Below are 25,521 nucleotides of genomic sequence, written 5' to 3'. Positions count from 1 at the left end.
TCTCCATAACCCTCCAGATACGACCTTATTCAACCACTTGACCAAGGAATTTGTTGCTCTGCCAAGCGAAAGAGAAATTCTCCTTCTTCACATCCAGACTGTTTCCCCTCAGCCTGTTGAACACCTTCCGTAGATATTCTTCATGTTTCCTCTGAAACAACACCGATGCTCCCAACGGTGTTTTGGAAGGGCGAACACATCCCGCTTCCAATTCATCAAGTTGCTTCCCCAACTCTACTATCTCTCGAGGCGCAATCCGACATGGCCCTTTAGCAGGTGGTTTCACTCCTGATAACAACTCGATTTCATCCTCCACAGTCCGTCGTGAAGGCAAATTGTGAGGCAGCTTATCCGGAAACACCTCCTTATACTCATCCAACACCGCTTGGATGGTCGTAGGCTCCAGCTCTTGGCCTACTTCTTTGTCTACCACCACCATGGCTAGACATGTCTGCTCACCCTGACCCAATCCCTCATTGAGTTGTATGGCTGAAAGGGACTTCCCGCCGTCTCCTTTCGTTGCAACGACTTGCACCATACACGAGTGATCTCCCATTAGACACAGGGAACTAGCCAAAAGCATCAGCACTGCCCTCGTTCCCCTTAGGAACTCCATTCCTAGAATGACTGGAAAGTTATCCAATGGCACCGCTGTGAAATTCACATGACCTTCTCACTGTCCAAGCTTTACAGTCACTTGCTTGGCTACTCCCAGAGTAGGCTGGGCTACAGAGTCAACTGCTTTCATGCGTCCTATATCCTTCTCTAAGGATAAGTTGAGTCTCCATGCTTCCAACTACGAAACAAAATTATGAGTAGCCCCCATATCCACCACAGCGCGAGTACTCTTCCCATTTATCTTCAAGTCCTCAAACATTGACCCTTTTGCTCGTGTAACTTTTGGTATTTTTTCCTGCTTTTCCAATGCGCTCACCAGCGCACTGAACCCACTGTCGGGGCATCATTCTCTTCCTCATCGTCTTCCACTGCCTGCTCTGCAATGGAAGCCTGTAAAGCATTAAGTGATGCTTTGTGAGGGCTCTCAAAAACTCTATCAGGCCCACAACACAAGTAGCACAAAATTTTACTCTTCCCCTTTCCATTGGGTGTGTTAAACCCTTGAGACGATGAAGCAACATTAAAATAGAAAATTGTTTCACATATTCGCTGATCAACCCCGTATGCTTGAGATCTCTCAATTTTCTCCTTGCATTATACTCAACATTCTCAGGAAAGAATTGGGCCTTGAGCTCTCTCTTCAAGTCTGCCCAACTATCAATTACACAGTTTCCATTTTCAATTTCTCTATACTTGGTACGCCACCACAGTTTGACATCACCAATCAAGTACATGATCATAGTATCCACCTTTGTCTGTTCTAAGGCCATCCTCACAACGCGAAAGTACTGCTCCACATCAAACAAGAAGTTCTCTAACTCCTTGGCATCTCGGGCACCCCCATACGTCCTGGGTTCTGGCACCTTGGTCTTGCTAACTCCCGAAGTGTTGGAATTCCCCATAGCAAGAACCATCAGATTCACCTTTGCATCCAGATCAGCCATCCGCAACTACAAAGTTTCAACTGTGTGGCGAAAGTCCTCTGACATGTCGCCTATCAAACCTGTTTGATGTTTTTGTGATCCCATCACCTCATCAACAAGTTCTCTAATCTGGGCCACCTCCGCAACCATAGTGTTGGTTGTTGTCTCAACCTGTGCTTCCAGCACATTGATCCTCTCAGCAGTGTTTGGTGCCATGGTCACTTACCACTTCCCAAATCCAACAACGAAGGCAATCGAATTCACGTACCAACTCAACCTTGGGCTCTCACCAAGTGTCACCGACTTGGCTCTGATACCAAGTGTCACGGTCCGACTATTTTCACACCCTTGTGAAGGGTCGTGCGGAGCTAGCTAAAGCACTCTTGTTTAACTAGCCAGCCTATTGTTTATCAACATTCATCCACGAAGCACTTTCATTAACATTCATTCAGATAGCAGCGAAAACAGTAATCAATTCATGAAAGCCATGGTAAGCAAGCAGTAAACATTGAAGCAAACGTAATTCATTAACAAATCCTCCGTTGAAATGGTGTACTTAGTGAGGGAGGCAAGTAGGCTAAGCATGTTGACAATTGCTAGTGAGTTTTACAATGACTGATGAACACTCACCCTCCCCTACATAGGTTTTTATGTAATTATAATCCTGACACTAGGAAACATCAAAGTGACCAAGGAGTCATACTGCCCTATTTGGCTTACAAAGACTCTACTAGTAGAAAATAACCCTACACTAGTATTTACATGATGGAAACTCATCCCAAGCACACGAGATAAGCGGTCACAGGCAAGCATAATGCCCTAAACAAGCTTAGCTCGTGACATGACGCAATGCATATTAGCAAGAAAGGGGAAATTTGGGATGGATTCAGGCATTGTATTGGAATAATTAGTAATTTATATCCCAGCACCTGTGTGGCCTGCTTTATCTCCCAAATTAAGTAGGTTCAATTCAGCTAATTTAATTAGTAATCATAAATTAAAATTAGTTCATGAATTTACTAGCTATTGAGTTAATAACCACAGACATGTGGCACAGGAACTTCCACAGAGGTACCATATCCATGTAGTGTCCATCCCGTACCAACACTTGTTTGGAAAAAATTTTTACATGTATCCAATACTTCATAAACATATTCATAATTATAAAATATATTTCTATAGTCAGATATTTACCAGAACTTTTTGAATACATCAAAAACATATTTCTAAAGTTAGATATTTGTGGGACACTTCTTGGCACTCCTTTGATACTTTTCTAACAAGCTTAGACATATAATAATACATTATAATATAAATTTTTTTTAGTTTTTATTCACAAAAATTCACAATATTAGTTTTGAAAAAAAAATACAGTAAAGTTGCTGACAATTACAACGAGAAAAGTGATATATCAAGATTGTTTATAAAATAAATAATTTAAAAAAAAAAAAAAAAAAAAGATACACATGTACTTATATTGGATTTTTTACTAATGTTTTATATAAATTTTATAATTTTAATATTTATCTCCTATAATATATTTTAATATAGTATTATGTATTTATTAAATAATGTGTCCTGATGTATCATGTCTTATATTATAAAGATTTGCATGTCACAATATCCTTGACTTGTCATACCCATGTCCCATGAGCTGAAAGATTAATAATACTTCTTTTTGGGAATTGAAGCAGAATTGAAGTTGCTGTAAGCTTGCAACAGTGAAGTAAAGGATTTTTGGTGAGGGCGGATCAACACTAGGAGCAAGGGAGTAACAAGTAAATGTTCTCACTAACTCCCCCAAAAATAATATAACTTTTGTTATTAAATTCTTAGCTTGTCACCCCTTAAAAAAGGAAAGAAAGAAAGAAAAAATTCATTGATAGACCACTTACCTTAAAAATGCCTTGACTTATTGATTTAAATGTTTATTTTTGTTTGCACGCAGATAATATAGAGTATAATTTGTAATCTAAGTAAATATAAATTTTTATGTGTGCACATTGCCCCACTAACAAAATTTTAATCCACCACTAGTTTTTGCTCTTTTGGGTTTCTTCTATTCAAATTTGAATTAATTATAGGGATTTAATTTCACCATAGGATCAGGAGTCTTCATTATTAGGGTTATACTAGGAAATTATGAGTGTCTTATCTCATTCTAATAACCCTTTTGTGCATAGAGATTTCAAGAATAGAATTAAGTAAACAAGTTGTTCTCCTTGGAATTATACCATTGGCTAGGTGTCCCCTCTCATTCTCTCTTCTTTCCTCCAATTCGCCTTTACTCTTGTGATCCCTCATCCTTCTCAACCCTTTTCTCTTAACTTGCATAACCATCTTGCTGCCTTTCTTTGCAAGACAACACTTAACATTTTGAGCTTTGTCCCATACCACTTACATATAAGCATATGTTCCAAACTTTATTATGGAGCCAATTTAAAAAATCAACTGTTTTTATTGGAAAAAAAAAAAAAAAAGTTTGTTTAACTTATAATTGTCACAACATCATAACATTTAAATCAATCAGCAGAGTTAAAAATTACAGCTAGATATCCCAGACAACCAATTCACAAATCACAACCTAGGTCAATAATATAAATAACAATAAAATGCACTATCAGGGATTGTTGAAGCAAAAAATACAACATAGACAACACAAAGGAAAGTAATATTATCTAGTCAGGTAGCAATTAAATACATTAAAAAAAAAATGATGGCAAAAGTTGTGCCACACCTGCTGTTTATGAAAAAGAGCATGTGTCTCACCTATTCATTATTTCATTTGCCTCAATACATGACTGCATAGAAGCACTTAGCCTTTCATTAAGATCATGGAGAGAATGTTTTTGTTCAGCTGATATTCTATTGAGCTCCACCACCTCATTCTGTTTAACCTCCAACAAATCGTTCAACTCTTTGAGTTGGTCAAGGTAAGATTTTGTAATTGAGTCTTTCAGCTCTTTCAGTTCCTGCAGATTAATATTGTTTTTTTTTAATTTAAAGAGTTAAAGTCCAGGTGAGCTACTGACCTCTTTAAAGTACAAGCAAAAGCCAAATTCTAAATTACCAAATCCTGCATAACATGAAAGCATTACAACATACAAATGGTGGGAAAATAGAAAAAATGAACCATATGTAAAATTCAAGCAATGGCACAAATTCACCATCATGAAAGCATGCTTCATATCTTCAATTTTATGCACAGCATTGCTAATTTTTCAAGAACAATTTCGATATCTCACTGAAATTAAGCAAATTACAGAATTTTTCAGAAGATAAACTTCTTCATTGTCTCTTGATCCTCAATCAGAAGTAGAGTTTATACATATCTAGTTTAATTTATTAGTTCAACTGTACTGATTAATTAGTTATTAAATTAAACAAGAAAATTTATCTCCTATTTATATAAAAAAAAAAATTATACTAAAGAAAGTAAATGAAGTACCAAAATTTCACAGAAGTTTAATCCACTTTTTTAAGATTGAACATATGAACAACAGGAAATCAATGAAAAAGAGAGCAAAGTGAATTTCTTTCAGTACAATAACCGGGAAAAGAAAACCCAAATTTCAAAAAACAAGCAAAAGATCAGAGAAACAATGATCAAATAAAAAAAAGAAGCACATTAAGGCCCTAAAACAACACTATCAACTTGAATAATATTCCCAAATCAATATATGCCATACTTCACCCCCATACAATATCCAATGAAATAGTCAATAAACACACAAAATAGACCAAGTACCAAACTTACCAGTTTCTAAACAGAATAAAAATATGAACCATCAATATCTAATATTCAATTTTCTGTATTAGAAAATTCCCATACAATACCAATAAAGCAAGCTATTAAAGTCTCTACGTTCAAAACCAGCTTAATGCACAAATTCAAAAAATTTCAAAATTTCCAAACCAAGAATAGACATGAGAGTGGGAGCCTGAGCGTGTTTACAAGTAATAAGAACAGAGTCTGCCAGTTCTTCAGCCCAGAAAAACATGACAAACAAATTCATCAAGATGAACCCTATGATTTAATTCAAGGTAACACACCCTGAGGATTCTTATGTAAATCAGCAGCCCCAACATTAATAGTAATCTTGAAGAGACAAATAAAGCACCAACAGAAAAGAGAATAATAAAGGATGGCCTGAAAAAAAAAAAAAAAATGAAATCACAAAACCACCACATTTCACCTAGCTTCCTAACTTAGACAACTCAATGACAATATATATGAATACACATACATATGAGAAGTGTAGGACTTCCAAAAAAAATGGAAAGTCCCAACTCCTGAGCCATTGCCCTTTCAAAGCTTGAACAATGACTTTTTTGCCACCAAAATGTTCCATCATTCCTTTCTCCCCAGTCTCCACGAGAACCTAAAAACGCTGGAGGGATGAACTCCAAGCCTATTCTCCTTAATTTCCCTTCCAAAAAGCCCCTGCCAATCAAGATGCTCCTCTATCAATTTGGCACAAATCCACCCACAGCCCAAGAGACAATTCACCAACTCTGAACTTCTAGTAGCAGGGAGACAAATGACAAAGCAGTAAATGATTTATGGACTCACCATCCCTCTTACAAATGTAGCACAGGGTAATCCACAAGTTTCCCTGACTCTGCGTCCCTCTTATAAATGTAGAACCGATGCACCCACATGTTTCCCTTCTTTGCAAACTATCAACACTCAAGATATAACCCCATAATGGTTCCCTCATCTTTTAAATCCCATTCAACAGAAACTCACCATGACCCATCAAAAAATTTTCAGTGAGAAGAAATAATGATGATAATAATTTTAACAGAATATCAAACATATTATGAAAATGCAGCTAAATTTTACCAAACAGGCTAGAAAGCTGAGGGCCTGTTTGGTAGTTGCTATTTTCTCTTTCTATTTCTGCACAGTTAAAAAACATATTAAAACGTGTTTGTTTATGTTATTAGTTTTCTGTTTCTGTTGCCAGTTTTCAGCTATTTGCGAAAAAACTAAAAACCAGATTTTATGATTTTCAATTGTTTTGACAACCCATGGCTACAAATTTTAATATCAAGAAATAGTTTTTTTTTGGAATAAATCATTCATTTAAATTAAAATTAAAATAAAATGATCACATGAATTTAAATATAATTAAAATAAAAATATACATCATTTTCAAAAAATAATAATAAATAAAATTACAAAATATTTTTAGTATTTTTCAATTTTCACGCCCGACAAAATTTTTATTGTAAAATAAAATTTGAAAGTATATGAATTAAGTAATTTTTATTTTTATTATTGTTTTTTATTGTGCATTATTTGTAATTTTATTATTTTAATCATATTTTTAAAATATTTGATTTAAAGATGAAAATGAACATTTTTTACTCAATTTTTAAATTTGTATTAGCTTTATAAATATAAACCAAACAAGTTGTTGGTTTCTAGTTAATTTCTGTTTCTAGTTTTTAGTTTTTGTTTCTATAGTTTTTGGCAATGATACCAAATGGCCCCTAAAATGTAATAAACACACAAAACCAAGATACAACCATGGTCTTAAATTTCCATGAAACTGTCGAAATTTCCGATTTCCGTCGCCCTCGAAATCGAAATTGCAGTCGATTTCCGTCTTGCATAATTTCCATCGAAATCTCAACGAATCATCCGAAATTTATCGAAACCTCGAAATTTTAGTAAAATTTGTCAAACTTTATCGAAACCACGAGAATGAAGTGAAAATTTTCTTTTAATTTATTTTATTTATTTTATTGAAACAAAAGGTTATTACAAGTGCTTTTGAAATTATATGAAAAAATAAACTTATAGTAATATTTTATTTAACCATTCATATCTAAATTATCAATATTTGTATAATAAATAATATTTAAATGATTTATGAATTTCATTTGCATTAACTGAATATGTTTAACGTACATTATCTTACAAACATGTTTGATACACATACTATTTTACAACTTTTCCACCTCATACAAAACATAGATGTATTTAATTTGTAATATATTAGTCTTAAAACTTATATTTTTATGTTCGTTAACCATTTCTAAAGTTTCACAAAGAATTCCATGCTTTACTACTAGTTTCCGTTATTCTTTCAAATCGAAATCGAAATCGACATCGAAATCGAAATTTCCGTCGAAATTTCTGTACTTTTGGAGCTTCGAAATTTGAGTCGAAATCGAAATTTAAGACCTTGGATACAACAAGGGGTAAAACACAAAACTAATACATTTCCTGTCACTAAATCAGAATACAGGCAGAGCATACATTTTCATGACGTTCAACAGCCATACGATTCTCATTGCGCATTGTATCTATTGTAAGGACCTGATTTTCCAATTGCTTCCTCAACTCCTGCATGTATAGAAATATTTAAGATTTATGAACTGTGTAAAAATAAAAATAATTATGATTTTTCAGTTTCACGAGTTAATATTTAAAATTCGCCGTCACAATAGTCTAATGTTCAAAATGAAAGATACCATGTTTGACCGCTGAAGACTTCGAAAATCATCAAGAGAAATAGGACCCTCAGGAGCACCGATGCCAATACCTTTTATTCTCTTGTTTTCAGAACCGAAATCCTCTTCACAGAAAAACAGCCATGTCTCAAAGCATAGACGAGTCGAAATTGACAGCTTGATTTATATTTGAATATTGAACCAAATAAAGAGTGATCAAAGTCAAAAAATACCAACAAGTACATTATCCATTACATGACAAGTGCATGTCTTGGTTAACTGTCAAAACTCAAATGAAATAAAGCATTAACAGTAAAGGTGTTGCGACAAAAGTCAAGAACTAATAAGATAAATTTAGAAAACATCAGCATAGCTAATTTCTGATCAGATATTCAGAACCACCACAACGTTTGATTATCCACTCTACACTTAAAATGTAATGACAATCAAATACTCAAGTTTATGGACACATCGATCAATTCAAAATTTTGGAAAACTTTGTTTGGAGAATAATCTACTTAGGAAATATGTTTACTATCTTGACGAGTTACGAAATTTTTCATTCTTTCGAAATCTGATCATTGCATTTAATTAAAAGAAGAAAAAAAAAAAAGAACTAGTTATCATTGCCAGACTACTATAAACCACAAATGTTGTGAGTCTTGTGACCAATCAATGCAAAAACCAGGAACAAGGTGAAATGCACTAGAATATCTATACTACAATAACTGGATTGATAATCTACTCACATTAACAGAACACAATGGGTTAATCCAACACATAAACCCAGAACAATCAAAACAATGAGATGCTTCATTTATGATGTCCACCAACATTTAAGAACAGCAGCACATACATTCAGAACTGTAAAAAGAAAAATAATAAAATAAGAACGTAAGCAGCTCCTACACATGATTTCATGTTATAATGAGTCTTACCAGCTTTTCTCTTCAAAACTGCACCATCTGCTGAGGACATAGATTTAATAACTTCTCGATATACAAATGCAAATGCAAGCTCTGTAACCACATCATACAAGAAAAAAATCAGTAACTAAGAAAATAATTTATTTTTTCTCAAACTCAAATTATTGCTTGTTCAGGCTCACAAAACAGAACTCTTCATCTAGACTATTTTATCATCTTAAAAATAGGGAAAAGATTCTATAAGAAGAAGTAAAACAACCAAAACAAGAGGAACTTAAAAACATATCAGACCCCTATATTATTTGTCAATTTCTAAAAGCAGCGAAGAGGTTGGATGGCGAGAAGGGGGCACTTTTTTCCTTTGGGGGCAGAATTACCCTTACTGAGGCTTGTTTATCTAGCATTCCCTAATATTATTTGTCAATTTTTAAAATTCCAAAGGTGATTGCAAATAAGATTGAGAAAATTCTAAGAGATTTTTATGGTCAGGACTCAGGAGTTGGGTGTTTCAGGATCATTTGGTCAGGTGGGAGGAGGTCTGCAGGTCTAAAAGGGAGGGAGGGCTGGGTCTTGTAAATTTGGTGTCTAAAAACATGGCTCCTACCTAAATGTTTATGGCGTTTTCCATTAGAAGATCATTCCCTTTGGCATAAATTGATTAAAATTAAGCATGGGTTGGATTCAAAAGGGTGGGAAACCAGTGTTTGCGATGTTCTTTGGAGAGCCCATGGAAATCTATTTCTCAGATTTATCCCGTATTCACTCCTCACATTAATTTTGTTGTGGGGAGGGGATCTCAGATTTGCTTTTGGAAATATCCGTGGTGGGGGAATGATGTTCTATCCACATTTTCTCCTCACGTCTTTCGATTGAGCTTAGGGCAAGATAGTATGATCTCTCTTTTTTTTGTGGTTCATTCAGGTAGCCCTCCAGTTTCTTGGAACTTTTATTTCAAATGATCTCTAAATGATAAGAGAGATGATGGAACTCTCCTCCTTGTTGTCATCATTGAAAAATAGTAATCTTTCCTCAGATAGGGATACTCCGTCAAGGGCTTTGGATCTTTCAGTTTATTCTTAAGTTTTTGACCCGTTCCACATCTTGTTTTCATCTATTTTCAAATATTTGGAAGGCTAAAGCTCCCCAAAAGATTAAGCCTTTCATTTGGTTGATTGTGCTTAATATAATCAAAACTAATAATCTGTTGCAAATTAGGAGACGTTTGAAGGCCTTATCTGCATTTGTGTGTGTACTTCGCTATTTGAATTCTGAGTTGGCTCCTCATTTGTTCTTACATTGTGATTTTTCTTGGAGCATCTAGAATAATTTATTTGGCGTGTTGGGAGAAGCTTGGGTTTGTCCAGTGACCGTGGATAGAATGTTGGCCATCTCTTTTGAGGGCTTTGGAAGGACAAAGAATAGGACTGCTCTGTGGAAGTTTGGAATTTTTGCAGAGCTGTGGAGTTTATGATTGGAGGGAGATGCACGGATTTTTTCAGGATGAAATTGAGCAGACAGCTGGTTTGGGAGAAGATCCATTATTTGGCTTCTTTATAGTGTGTTGTCTCTGGTTGCTTTAAGGGAGAAAGCTTTTCGTATATTCAGCAAGATTGGAGGAATTTTTGCTTTGATATTTCAAAGTATTCTTTTTGTTTCAGTATCTTTCTTTTTCTGGATTTTTGATGTCTTATTCTCCTCTTTGTAAATTCTTGTCTTTCTAATGAGATCTTTTCTTTTGCTATTATATATATAAGAGACCCCATATACTGTTCTAGTATAGCAGTCTAAAAGAATACAGATAAAGCGTAATTGAAATTTTGAATAGAAGGCAAATATACAATAACAAGAACAACACCTTCTAACCACCCCTCCCCCCAAAAACAAAAAAAGGTGAACAGGGAACACTATATGATTCCTCAGGAAAGTGGGGAAAAAAAAAAACTAAATTAAATTTTTCTTTGTGAAGTTTGCCTGAATATAAAAGAAGATGAATAGGTTTTAATGGTGCTGGCAAGGAGCTGGTAATTACAGTTTCCACAACCACTGCATGGCCTAGAGAGAGAGAGAGAAGTGATAATAATTTACCGATCTATGGACTGCAAGAGAATGGGCAGGATGCAAATATTGCAGCTAGAGTTTTGCATCAAAGCCCTTGGAAATTCATTTCATAGCCTCCCTTCTTCTTTCCTCTCATCAGGCAATGTTTTAAAAAGTGTATCTCAGGAGCTTCTTCAGATGTAGCTAAAATGCCCTAAGGTGCAATTGGAAATGCAATAATCCCAAAAGGCAAACACCTTTGCTTGTTGGCTGCACACACCAACAAAATGGCATGCATTTCACTTCACACTTCAGAAATAAGGCGCATGCATAGTGAGATGCCTATTTGCTTATGGGCACGAATGCATGCATTCTTCCCCGACTGAGAAATTATTTGGACTAAGGGAGGTCAGGCACCGGCATCTTCATTGATCATGAACTTACCCACAAGACACCATTTTTCCAGACAAACCTGACTGCCCTTACCAACCAGACACACCTTTGACAGCTCATCCACCTGTCATTATTGCAGTCTGCAATTTCAACCTCAAGGCAGCAAACACTGCAACAGGGAACTGCTTCTTCCCTTCATTTTGGCATCACCAGCATCAGCATATTGCTCGCAACAGTGACACTATTCTTCTACCACTTGTTTGAAGTTTGAACCTAGTTCCTGTTTCCACTTTCCACTAATTAAGCAATGTCAAAGGACCTTAATCAAATATTCAAGTGACGTAGATTACTTGGTTTTGATGTTATTTCATGTTAGGATTTAATAGGCATCTTATTTAGCATCAAACCTGTTCACTGTAGTAACATAAAATTAGTATAAGATGGGGAGCTTTGTTCCAAATAAATGTGTGCAATGCTAACATACAGCAATGGTTTTATATGTTTGCATACCTCTTATTTGTTTAATTATTTATATTTATGTATTATATAGTATTTTTATCATATATTGTTATATATAAATATTTATTTTATTAGCAGGTATAATTAACATCATACAACAACACAGCTGTTATAATTGATCTAATGCTAGTGGGACTAGGGGCATTTTTTTGTTTATGTTGTGGACTAGGGCAGGGAAGAAATCAGCGGCATCAGCCCCAAAATCCTTTTGCAGAATCGCTGCCCTTAGGTGACATTGGATCACCCTCCTCAATACCAGGACGGAGATCACTGGATTGAGAAATGGTAAGATCACAAAAGGTGACTTCAGATTTCTGCCACATGGATGACACGGTGATCCCATAAACCTCATCAGCATTAGCCTTAATCTTGAGGTGCCATCACCACATGCAAAACAAATGCCCCCTTCAAAGCAAGTGTTCAGCCAAGAATAGTAAATAAGTAAAGCAGATATAAGTACAAATAATCAGGTGAAAGTACCCCGTATACAGGAACCTCACAATTACCATTTTGCAAGTAAATGTAAAAAATAACTATAGTCAGTGAGGCATGAATCTCATTCAGAGAAAAAATTATCTTAGACAAAAACAAGACCATGGGGAAGCATGCATTCTCAAGAGCTAAGCATTACCATGCTGAGGAGGGGCTGCAAATGATATAATATCTCCATGCTGGAGTTTAGCTTCAGAGCTGTTCTTCTTCAACTTCCCCCAATTGAGATATGTCCCGTTTGTGCTGCTAATGAGCTCAATCAAATGAGGAAATTTTAACAAAGTAAAACACATTAAACAAATCCTACAATTACACACAACCTAGTATCTTTCAGGAAGGCAGATGTGTAGAGGTTGGACAGATGCTCCACATCTTCGGTGGCAACCCGCTTCCTATAAATTTTACAGTGGTATGCACTAATTGCATTTGATTCAATCTGGAATCGCATATCGTCTACTAAACGCCCAATGCAGTGCTCATCAGCAGTCAAAAGCATGTTTATGCCCTGGTTTACAATATTTTCATCAGCTCAAATCACAAACAATATATAAGTTATAATATGCTAATTTAAGAATATCCAGCGTCAGCACAAAAGCCAGGTCAACAGCTAAAAAACAAATATAATAATGTGGACATAAAGACATAAAAGCAGCATCTAGAAAAATTTTGCAGGAAGTGAACTCAAACCATAATGCTCTGTCACCTTCATTCTAGCAAGCAACCAAAACACTAAGGAGGCATACACTCAAAGTCGACAAATTAAGGAGGAAGTTGATTCTGATGAAATGTGGCAGACCTATTATGTAAAAATGTAAGTCACATGCCAAACTCTTATCCACAGGAAAAAAACTAACAGAATGTAATTTACAACAGCCATTAACCTTTACATTCTGCATGTAACATAATGAAGAATAATAAGATTACCCTACAACAACAACAACAAAAAAACCAAGCCTTAAGTCCCACTAGGTGGGGTCGGCTATATGAATCCTTGTTGTTTATGGTGTGGCTCTTACACTTCAAGAGTTTATAAACAAAGGGAAAAACATATGGATGTGGTCTTGGTGTGGGGCAATTTGTTGTGATTTGAATTGAGTATAGGATACACACACACACACAGCGGAAGATGTAAACTTACTACAAATCACCAAGCCTCAACAACACAACCAATATGGATGAGAAACAACAATTTATCACATAAGAATAAAGAAAATGACACTCAATATTCACTATAATGTGAAGAACAACAATACACTAGTCTTATATATTCAAAAGTACATAAATAGAAGTTTCTCGGAGATTTCCCTCCAAATACCCCACTACCATAACGTCCAAATTCAAATTTTGAATTTCTCTTCACAACCCAAGCGGCACTCGTCGACGAGCTCCCTGAGCTCATCGACGAGTCCTTGCTGTGCAGCCCCTCCATGTTCTTCGTCCTTCCCTTGTTTATGAAACTCCAAGTATAAGAGTCACACCATAAACAACAACAATCTCCACCTTGGTGATTATACGCCCCCTTAGGAGAATACTGAAAAACATATGAACTGCTCCACCTTGAACTTGAATCGCCCGGTTCGGTTATGTCTCCCTTCTAACACTTGGAGACAAATACCAAGTCCAAGCAATACCGCTTGAACTTCAACCCCAATGCAGTTGTAGATTCATCACCCGAAGACTTCACCCTAGGCTTTCAACAAAGCCTTCCAACAACAATGAACAAACACTGCTACAAGTCTTATATCACCAAAGTCCCCTACAGAGTCTTCAACAAATCTCACAACTGACGGTCCACTCTGTTGCCTGCTGAAATACCCCATTTACACAATCATGGAGGACCTTCGACATATCCCGGACATCACAGTCTGTCCTTGGGTACCGAGTGGTAGACATTTCACAACGATTCTCCACAGAATCTCCTTGAGACAGCAAACGAAGTCTCCCTACAGTTCCATCCACAAAGCCACCCTGAGATAACACTAATCTCCATGCAACTTTATCCACAAAGCCACGATGAGATAATATCAATCTCCCTACAGCTTTGTCCATGCGAATCAACAAACCAAGACCCACCTTTCAATAGAGTTCCCAATTGATTAAAGTCTCAGTTAAAGCATTTCCAGCCAATAACATGTCATTCATACACAACAAACATATCACTCCACTGCATCCTATCACCCTATTCCATATTGGAAGCCTCACCACCTCGCACACCTGAGTGGTGGTCTGATAGTACACATGAGCTTACCGTGATTTTGCCGCTCTCCCGAGCTAAAACTCCCTGCAATATGACCAATGTCATCTCTACCTTGAGTCTGTTGCTCCACTTGCATCACAAGTCCATTTAATCCACGATATTGTTAACTTGAGTTAGAACTCCTTGCATTTCTGCCTTGAGTCCCTAACACCACCTGAATAACATGATTGTTGTTGCAGCAGTTTTCTCACATTTCTGTTTCTCTTCCTTTACCTTTACCTGAGTACACTGCCCCATGACTTTATCAACAAAAAGTCATGTCCTCAATCACCCCTTTGTTTGCCACACGATCACCCAGCTTGCACCCTCCTTTCTTAGTGAATAAAGAAAGAGGTACTGTCCGGACAAAACACCAAGCCTAGATTCTCCATCACTAGAATAGTGCACCAATGGACATCCACTCCCAACCGAGTAGTCTACTGCAAAAACATGCCCACAATTCACTTGCAACTTTCCCATCTAGCGATACTTTTGGAGACCGATCACACGAGAAACACACCATACTCACTGACTTCATCAAGAAGTACCCTGCAAGCTCAGCATATAACTTGCCCTGCTCACAAAACTTCTTGAACAAAACTAGAGTACTCAGTCCCCAATGTCTAACATAAGGATTTCTCTTCCGATCTGGTTCTCCACCTCAGCAACTACATGAAGTACACCAAGACCCTTCGTGATAAACTCACGAAATACATGTCTCTCCTTTGATGCTATCATCATTGGTTCCCAAACATCTGAATATATGTAGTCACCCATATCCTTCAACTGCATATACCACGAAGTAACTGATTCAGATTCAACAGTTGCATCTCCAACTACAACTGTAACACCCTACAATACATAGATATTTCCCTTTATCTTTTTTCCTTTCATCACTATCGAATCGCCTTCACACATCTTCATTTCTCCTTTTTCAGACTCATTACTATACTCGTTACAATCTAAAATACCCAATGAAATAACACTCTTTCCTAGACCCTCCACATGCCTTACATCATATATAATTCTTACAACACCATCATACAATTTTATTTTTACATCTCCAATACCAAGTATTTTGCATGAAATATTATTTCTCATCAAAACACAACCAGTATTGACTGACCTGTAGGCGTCAAACCATTTTCTATTTGCTGTCATATGATAAGAGCATCCGATATCTAGAATCCAAGAGTCTTCTGTGAGGCACTCCGAACCCGATGAAATACACAGCATATCTCCATCACTGCATTCTGAATCTCCTTCCACTACACATGCAAATTTTGACGAACCTTACTGATTTTCAGAATTCCCTTTCTTCCACTCCAGACATTTCGGCCTTATGTGCCCAATTTCACCGCACTTAAAGCATTTCACGTCCTTCTTCTTCTTTCCGGATTGCAACCGAGATTTACCTTGGATCTTACATCTCCCATGTTCTTGATTACCTTTTACAACAAGTCCTTCACCATGTGAAGCTTCATTGCTAATCACCATTCTTTGATGAAAACCAAGCAATACGCTTGTGACTTCTTCCAAATTCATATTATCTTTGCCCCATGTAAGAGTTGTAACCAAATTTTCATAAGTTTGAGACGTAGGAAGGGAATTTAATAGCATCAATGTTTTATCTTCCTCCTCGAATGTTACATCAACACGTGCCAAATCACTCACAATTTGGTTAAAAATGTTGATATGTTGGTTCAAGTCCGAACTCTCAACCATCTTAAGTCAATACAATATTTGCTTGAGAAAAAGTTTGTTCGACAAGGATTTAGATATATACCGGCTTTCAAGCTTTCGCCACACAGCCGCTGGAGATTCCTCCTCCATCACATGATAGAGAATTTTATCGTCCAAATACAAGCGTATTGTAGAAAAAGCCTTTGCTTCCAATTATCTCCATGTTGCCTCATCCATTCCAACTAGTTGAACACCAAGTAGAGCCTTAGTCATTCCCTGTTGCATAAGAATATCCTTTACTCTCCTCTACCACAAACCAAAGTTTCCGATTCCAACAAATTTGACAACGCCAAATCTTGCAGAAGATGATCCCAATGCCATGACAATAATCGCTCTGATATCAATTGTTGTGAAAAATAAGGGCCTCTACCAACAACGCGCAGCAGAATAAACATTGTATAAAGAATCATACATACATACTTACAACAAAGTAAATGGTGAATACAGAAGACATTCCACAACCATAGCAATGTAAGAGAGTAAGAGAGGGTGAGAGAAGGAGAGAAGATCATTGTATTGTGAGACTTTGATTTTCATAGTGAGTCGACGAGGAGATACCTAGAGCCAGGAAATCTCAAAGTTCAAAGACTCGTCGACGAGTGGACAAAATCATCAACGAGTGGCCTTCTCTGGCTCGTCAACGAGTGCCCTGTTCTCGTCGACGAGTGGTCGTTGGGCTGCAAGAAAGAATTTAAATTTTGAATTTGAACGTTGGAGTGGTTGGGTATTCGGAGAGAAACCTCCGAGGGGCTATTATATATGTCATTTTGGGCATATTTCAATATGTAAGAGAGAGAGCGAGTAAGAGAGTAAGAGAGGGTGAGTGAAGGAGAAAAGATCATTGTACAGTGAGACTTTGATTTTCATAGTGAATCTCTTGTCGACTGCTCCCGTGGATGTAGGTTTTGTTTAACCACGTAATTACTGGTGTCATTGCTCTTATCTTTACTCTCTTTACATTGCTATGATTGTGGAATATTTTTTGTATTCACCATTTACTTTGTTGCAAGTATGTATGTGTGATTCTTTATACAATGTTTATTTCGTTGCGCATTATTGGAAGAGACCCTTATTTTTCACAACAATTGGTATCAGAGAGTGTTATATGGCCTCCAAATTTAAGGATCTCATGTTGTAACAAGGCATGGTTAAGGTTTATACAGAATTTCAACCGGAGAGCATGGATGCAACGACTTGAAATGAATTGGGAGCAATCATTCGTCTTTTTTTGGCTAAGGACGTGTTGTATCACGTCATGGATGAGAATTCTCCAGCATTAGTTTGGTGAAAACGAGAATGTCGATATATGTCTAAGGGTTCATCAAAATATGTAAGTGTAGTGCAGAAAGACTCAGAATGTAGTGTTGGAGATATGCTACGTGTTTCATCAGGTTCGGAGTGCCTCACGGGTGATTCTTGAATCTTAGTCACCGGATGCTTTTATCCTAGAAAAAGGTTTGACACCGACAGGTCAGTTTATACTAGTTGTATTTTGATGGAAAAATGATATTTCATGCAAAATATTTGTTATTGGAAATGTCAAAATCAAAATGTATGATGGTATTTTAAAAGTCATATGTGATGTAAAGCATGAATCAGGTCTAAAGAAAGAATGGTCTTTTCTTTGGAAATTTTAGACCGTAATGGATATCCTTACGAGTCTGAATGCAAAGAAATGAAAATGTGTGGTAACTCGATAGTGATGAAAGGGGATAAAGTAGCGGGAAACATCTTTGCACTACAAGATGTTACAATTGTAGGTGGGATTGCAACTGTTGAGTCTGAGTCGGGTTTCTTGTGGCATATGCAATTAAAGCATATGGATGACTACATGCATTCAAATGTTTGGGAACCAATGATGATATCATCAAGGGATAGACATATGTTTTTCGTGGGATTATCACGAAAGGTCTTGGTGTACTTCATGCAGTGGCTGAGGTGGAGAACCAGATCGGGAGAGAGATTCTCAAGTCAAACATTGGAGCTGAGTACGCTGGTTTTGTTCAAGAAGTTTGTGAGCAGGGCTTGCAAGGTACTTCTTGGTGAAGTCAATGAGTATGGTGGGTTTCTCGTGTGACCGATCGTCAAAGGTATTGCTAGATAGGAAAGTTGCAAGTGATTTGTGAGCAGGTTTTGCGGTAGACTACTAGGTTGTGAGTGGATGTCCACTGGTGCACTATTCTAGTAATGGAGGATCTAGGCTTAGTGTTATGTCCAAACAATACATCTTTCTGGGTTATAAGAAAGGTGGGTGCAAGCTGGGTGATCCTATAGCAAACAAAGGGGTGATCGAGGACATGATGTTTGGTGATAAAGTCATGGGGCAACATACTCAGGTAAAGAAAGAGAAAAAAATGCCAAAAAACTGCAATAGCAGCAATCATGTTATTCAGGTGGAGTTAGGAACTCGGGGCAGAAATGCGGGGAATTCTATCTCAGGTTAATAGTATCACGGTATGAATGGGCATGTGATGCAGGTGGAGCAACAGACTCAAGGCAAAGATGACAAAGTTCATATTGCAGGGAGTTTTCAGTTCAGGAGACCAGCAGGATCATGGTGGGCTCATATGTACTATCAGACTACTACTTAGGTATGTGAGTTGGTGAGCCTTCCAGTGTGGAAAAGGATGATAGGATGTCATGGAGTGATGTATCTGTTGTGTGTGAATGACATGTTATTGGCTGGAAAGGCTTTAACTGAGGCTAATCAGTTGGATACTCTGTTGGAAGGTTTTGACATGAATGTGTTGGATACGGCCAAGATGGGTCTTGGTTTGCTGATTCGCTTGAACAAAATTGCAGGGAGATTGGTGTTATCTCATGGTGGTTTTGTAAACGGAGCTATAGGGAGATTGGTGTTATCTCAGGGTGGCTTTGTGGATAGAGCTACAGGGAGATTGGTGTTATCCCAAGGTGGCTTTATGGACGGAAGTACAGGGAGACTTTTGTTTGCTATCTTAGGGGAGTTTTGTGGATAATCTATATGGAATGTCTACCGCTCGGTACCCAAGGACGGGCTGTGATATCCAAGATATGTCAAAGGTCCTCCACGATTGTGTAATGGAGTGTTTCAACAGACAACAGAGTGAATCGTCAGTTGTTAGTTTTGTTGAAAACTATGCAGGAGGCTTTGGTAATATAAGACTTGTAGCAGTTTTTGTGTTTACTATTGTGGGATGGTCTTATTGGAAGCCTAGGGTGAAGTCTTCGGGTGTTAGATCTACAACTGTATTGGGGTTGATGGTAGAAGCTGAACTTGCCATCGGCAAGTTCAAGTGACGCTGCTTGGACTTGGTACATGTCTCCAAGTGCTAGAAAAGAGACGGTTCCAACCGAAGGTTCAGAATTCAAGGTGGAGCAGTCAGATATGTTTTTCAGGTTCTCCTAAGGGGCCTATAATTGCCAAGGTGGAGATTGTTGTTTATGGTGTGGCTCTTATACTTCGAGAGTTTATAAACAAAGGGAAAAACATATGGACGTGGTCTTGGTGCAGGGCAGCAGCAAAGACTCGTCGACGAGTGGACAGAATCGTCGACGAGTGGCAAGATGCACCTATTTCTCTGTTTTTTAATATATATGGGCTTTTCAATTTAAAGAGAAATGTTGATGACGGGAAGTTTGAGGAGCCTTACTTGCTTCTTAGTTTGTTGGAATCCTTTCATTACTCCTACATGGTTTCAATGTTTGGGGTATAGATGCCAATGGTGGATTCTCTTCTAAATCTTTTTATTCTTATCCTCGTCATTCTTGTCTTCCTGTTAATCATTTGTGGAAAGCTAAGGGTCATTTTACTTGTGGAAAACAGTTTTTATTTTCCACTTCTAAATTTCTAACTAAAAACAAAAATGCCTCCTTGTTTTCTACTTTTCCAATACATATGTAAGAAATCAAGAAAACAATAAAAAAAGATATTTCCAACTTTCCTATACAAATTAGGAAAACTGGAAAACAAAGTGGCATTTTTGTAATTATTTGGAAATTTTTCCCCCACAAGTGAATAGGCCTAAGAATCCCTCTAAGGTTAAGGTTTGTGTGTAGACAGCCAATTTATAAAGTTAACATCATAAATCCAACACAAATTAGAAGACCTTATAAGATTTCTTGACGTGTGTGTGATGTCTTATGCTTGTACTTAGCACCATGCTCAACTCTTTCTTCATTGTTGTATAGAATGGAGCCTGAGTTTATGGAATAACCTTTTTAGTTTATTTAGAGATTGTTGGGTGTGCCCTAGTTCCTTAGAGGCTATTTTGCTAACTGCTTTTAGACAGAAGAATAATGATGAAAGGAGACAATGGTGGTATAGTTTTTACTCCATTTGAATGATCTGGCTAAGGAAAAATGCTCCCATTTTTCATGGTCATTATTTTCCAATTGATTAGATTAAGGATTTGGAACATGATTGTCTTCTTGTTTTGCTCCAGGTTATTGTCTTCAAGTTATTTTGACAATTTTGGTTTCTATTTCAACATGATTTAAAGGATTTGTTACCTACTTTTTCTTCCTTCTTTTCTTGTATATATTGTTTTTCTTTCTTTTTCGTTTCTCTTTTTCTTTTAGGAGGATTTGTTGGCCTCCTTGTATAAACTCTCTTCTCTTGAAGTTTCTTCATAAGTCTCTTAATCAACATGAGGTCTTAGGTTTGCCTTTAGTCACCCCAAACGATATCAACACTTCTTCTAGACCAGAGAAGGATCTTGACTTGTCATCAAACTTGGTTCTTGAAACTTGCAATAAACTTCAAGGACTACAAGGACTGAAATGCTTGTTAATGACTCAATTCATGAACCACAATTGCCTACTTCTAACCCAAAGTATGAGTTACAATAGTTTGCTTTAATTTTGTTGAAAAGTCCTCAATTACTAAACTTCGTCGAGAATTCCTTTTAGATGATTTCTTCTCCATCCATAACATAAACGCTTCCATCACCTGCTTCTTCTCCCTCTGGATGCTCCTCAACCAACTCTAATGCACTGTTTTTCCAACATTCTTGAATATGGACCAAATGGTCCAAACACATATTTTCTTGTGTTGCCATTATATTTTAAATTGATTTTTTGTTTGGAAGACTTGTGACTTAACACAAGGACAATGGAGAACTCTATGTTGCTTGTAGTTGGACAAAAGTTTTGCTGCTTTCTATTGGCGATTGAGGATGCAATGCAGCTCATGTCACCTCACAATTTCGCAACTTGCACAACTATTTTCCATCTTATGAAGTTGCAATTACTGCAATATTTTATAACTCGAGGTCAATTTTTCTCCAGCCAAAAGAGTTTTGAAGGACTGCCTATGGAAAATTTTAGGCACATAAATTAGCTATAATTTTAGAAATTAAATTCTTTTTTTAAATTTGGAAAATCTTTATAATTTCAAAATTTTAGTTAGTTCAGGATTTTTTGCGTAATTAAATAATTATAAAATTTGGAAAATTTTTATAATTTCAAATTTAAGTTAGTTCACGGTTTTTTGGGTATCTTTAGTTTCTTATGAGTCTTTGCTTCTCTCTCCTCACATTTCTGCCTTTCTTCCTCATCCTTCCGTCTTGCTGTTCTTCTTCCTCTTCATTTTCAGTTGTGCAATTCAAATTGAATCAGAAACTGCCCTCCTTGCTCCTCTCCCAACATTTATGCCTTTCGCCCTCATCCTTTCTTCTTCTTGTTCTTCTTCCTCCTCATTTTCTCTCCTCCTCCTTCTCTCTCTCTGTTCTCTTCATTCTCTGCTGGCCTACATCATACAACTATTACACGCAATAGGGAGGCAGTAGTCGATCACCATAAATGGAAATGAGAAATCAAAACTGGGTCATTTCATTAAAGCTTGAATCTGATAATAGAACTTTAATTGTGGCAAGAACCCCCAAATTATAAAAAATGGAGCTAATATAGATAAAAGCATCCGTACCAACAAATAGCATCTAAATCTCAGTGAAGCAAATTAATTTAAATTTGATCACATTGACATCTTTCTGTGATGACCCTCATTTTGCACAATGGATCTAATCTAGATGACGCATTTGTAACCATAGCGCCCAAAAACACAATGAAAACAAGCAATATGCACCAAACATCCTAGTCAAGTCCAATCCTAAATTCCAGCTCGATAATTTCACCTGAAAACAACCTCACTCAAAAACCCAAACCACAATCCTTTGCATTCATAACTCACACTGCAAGTTCAAATACTCACGCTCTACCAACCATTAAACTCAACCGACGGTGAAAATAATTATTTTTAAAAAAAATAAAAATATTTGTGAAATTTGACAAAGTAGTTCTCTAATTTGATATTGACAGTTAGAAGCAAGGAGTTCACATTTAGATTTGGAATTGTGTGAAATTCAAAAAAAGTCAACATAATTTCGTATTGCGTTTCACAAAAACCAAAAACAAATTCAAAGCTTGAAGTCTATGATCGGTTCCAGCCAAAGAATAAATACAGGATATATAGGGGTTTAAGATTTTAGACCTGGTGGCGCTTGCGGGCGTTGCTGGAGATGGCAGTGAGGACGCCCCAAACGTCGGGATCAGAGCTCTGGAGCGGCTGTGAGGATATTTTGGTAGCCACTGAGAGTATGAACTCCTTGGGGCTCACAGGCTTCTTCGTCGATGGAGAGGCGTCGTTCTCGGATCGTGGAAGAGACGAACTAGTTTGCGAAACAATGCGGGCATCGTCCTTGGGGCTTGGGACTTGCTTGGGCATCAATGGAGTCTCCGGCCCTTCACCTTCTCCCGCCATTAGAAGGGAAGAGTGGCGGGGAATTTGAAACCCTACTCAACGAGATTCTGTGGTCACTTCGGCGGAGACGAGAATGCGGTTCACACTTCCAGTTTTGGTGTCGTCGTACCTATTTCCCTGCGGTAAATTTGGTACGGTTATCACCAATTAAGTCCTCTATTAACGGCTGCCAGCCGTTCGATTTACAGCTGTACCGCACCACGCATAATGATACGGGTTCACGTGATAATACCAGTATAAATTCAGGCAAGTGTTTCGTAGACCTCTCACATATTCTTTTGATTTAAAAAGGTTTATGCTTGTTGGCCGAATTTGAATTTTACAATGGGAGATAAACTTTTTTTTTATTAAAATCTTAAAATTTAAATGAATCTTATCATATAACAATTACTATTTATTATACTAGGAAGAGTTTATTAAGTTGTACTAGGTTTGCAATTCTAATCTCCATCCATTTTTGTTGTTTATCTTTATTAAATTGATAGGTGTTTAAATGTCTCTTGAAACATTTTATTCATTATCAAAAAAAATTATCAAAAAAAAATCACAAATGATTTGCCAGCACATAATTTGTTAAAATTTATTAAGTAAAAGAAATAAAAAAGTTAACAAATAATGTGATGCCATTTTATTTATGTTTTTCCCTTGTAAGGAATAGCAAAATTGAGAAACTCTAGTGAATATTTTATTCTTGACTCGTGTTTTAAGACAAAAAATGTCTCTCAATAAATGGTCTATACTTTAAATAAATAAAAAGTCCCTCTCAACATTATATATGACAAGTGTATAAACCCTCTTCCCCTCTCCCTTGCTGGCTCTCTCAAATTTCATAGTCATACTCATGCATCTCCGACTTACAACTCTTATTGATCAAATTGTTCAAAACAACATGTATTGGATTGGTGTTTTTGATTTTTAATTTAAAAATAAGCTCAATAAATCACATTAATAAATACAATATAATTAACGATGGCAAAATGAGAGGAATTGTTTATATGGTTCAACTTAAACCCTATTACATTTACTCCCCAAGGAAGCTTTTCAAGAAATAAGATCTCTTATGCAATGGAATCAATTTTACATAAACTAGGCCTCTATGAACCCCTTGAGCCAACACCATCATGCAAGGACTTAAGTCTTGTTAGTGTAAAGGCAACTTGTCATTTCCCCCACGCCCGCCGCCCTCCCCAAAATGCTTTCTTAAAAGAAGAAGAATAACAATCAAACTCAATAGAAGTCCTGTTACACAATGACCTCTTGAAAGTAAGTGGTTAAAATAAAAGTGGAACTCAATTCTAATAGAAAGAAAAAAATGAAAACAAATTTAAAAGGGAAAAGGAGTTGAAAGACACAATTGGAATGCACCAAATCTCAATTTTGGAATTGTAATTTTTTTTTTTTTTTTTTAAATCATTTTTCATTTTTAATGCTCAAAAAGTAATGAATTTAGAAGAAATGATAAAATTTTGAGTTTTATTCATAGATTTAGAGTAAATGAGACTACGGTTGCATCTAAAAAGATGAATAAAGAAAAATCTATAGGATTAGATGATAACTTAATTGAAGTTTAGAAATGCCTAGGTAATAATGGAATTATTTGGTTAATTAATTTACTTGACACAATCATAAAACTAAGATAATGATTAGCAAATGAAGAAAATACACTTTAATATCTATATATAAAAATTAAAGAGATATTCACTATATTAGCTATTGTGAAACTAAACTCATGAGCAATGCGATAAAATTGTAGGAAAGGATAATTAAACAGACTAAAGATAACAACAAGGGGCTCAAATAATTAATTTAGTTTATACTTGAAATATTGACTACAAAAGTTATATTGTTTAAGAAGATTAATATAAAATTTTAAGGAAAAGAAAGAGGAAAGTGCACATGATTTTTAAGGAGGAGGGTTGCGTTAGGTAACTAACAGCCAGCGTAAAATTTGTCAGATCACTATGATATGAATCCTTACCGAATATTTGCTGGGGCGTCCCCTACGAGCGATACGTTGCACTTGAAACACCTAGGTGTAGCAAAAAGTGGGCGAGGGTGGGCTAGGTCGTCGCCCCAAAGCGACACGCCGTGACGGCGCCCAGGTACACTTTCAAATATGCCAGGGTTCCTGCATCATTATGGACGTGAACAAGTAAAGACGTTAATTCAGAAAACTAGGATTAAATTAACAACTTGGAATATAGGGACACTTATAGGTAAAAGAATGGAAATTGTGGATACAATGATTAAAAGAAAAATTAATATAATTTGCCTTCAAGAAACTAAGTGGGTGGGGGAGAAAGCTAGAGAAATCGATAAATCAGGATTTAAACTTTAGTACATTGGAAAGGAAAAACATAAGTAAAGAGTAGGCATTATTATAAACAAAAACTTAAAAGATAGCGCTGTGAATGTAACAAGAGTAAGGGA

At 36.5% G+C, this 25,521-nt stretch overlaps 1 protein-coding gene across 4 annotated transcripts in view; it reads right to left on the bottom strand.

The window, feature by feature from the left end:
* Positions 1 to 23,225, bottom strand: part of LOC131166072 (uncharacterized) — a 49,101-nt gene extending 25,876 nt beyond the window's left edge. For 2 of the 4 annotated variants that reach the window (XM_058124306.1, XM_058124307.1), the window contains exons 1-7: positions 22,822 to 23,225; positions 12,694 to 12,878; positions 12,513 to 12,619; positions 8,945 to 9,025; positions 8,028 to 8,131; positions 7,813 to 7,899; positions 4,311 to 4,513 (exon numbers count right to left, since the gene is read on the bottom strand). In XM_058124306.1, coding sequence (XP_057980289.1) covers positions 4,311 to 4,513; positions 7,813 to 7,899; positions 8,028 to 8,131; positions 8,945 to 9,025; positions 12,513 to 12,619; positions 12,694 to 12,878; positions 22,822 to 23,091 — 1,037 coding nt within the window. In that variant the 5' untranslated portion in view covers positions 23,092 to 23,225. The remainder of the gene's footprint in view (positions 1 to 4,310; positions 4,514 to 7,812; positions 7,900 to 8,027; positions 8,132 to 8,944; positions 9,026 to 12,512; positions 12,620 to 12,693; positions 12,879 to 22,821) is intronic. The other 2 variants (XM_058124308.1, XM_058124309.1) reach the window with 1 other exon arrangement.
* Positions 23,226 to 25,521: the final 2,296 nt, after the last annotated feature.

This window comes from Malania oleifera, chromosome 10 (genome assembly GCF_029873635.1).
Source record: "Malania oleifera isolate guangnan ecotype guangnan chromosome 10, ASM2987363v1, whole genome shotgun sequence".
NCBI lineage: Eukaryota > Viridiplantae > Streptophyta > Magnoliopsida > Santalales > Ximeniaceae > Malania > Malania oleifera.
This window is presented reverse-complemented; position numbering and strand designations above follow the sequence as displayed.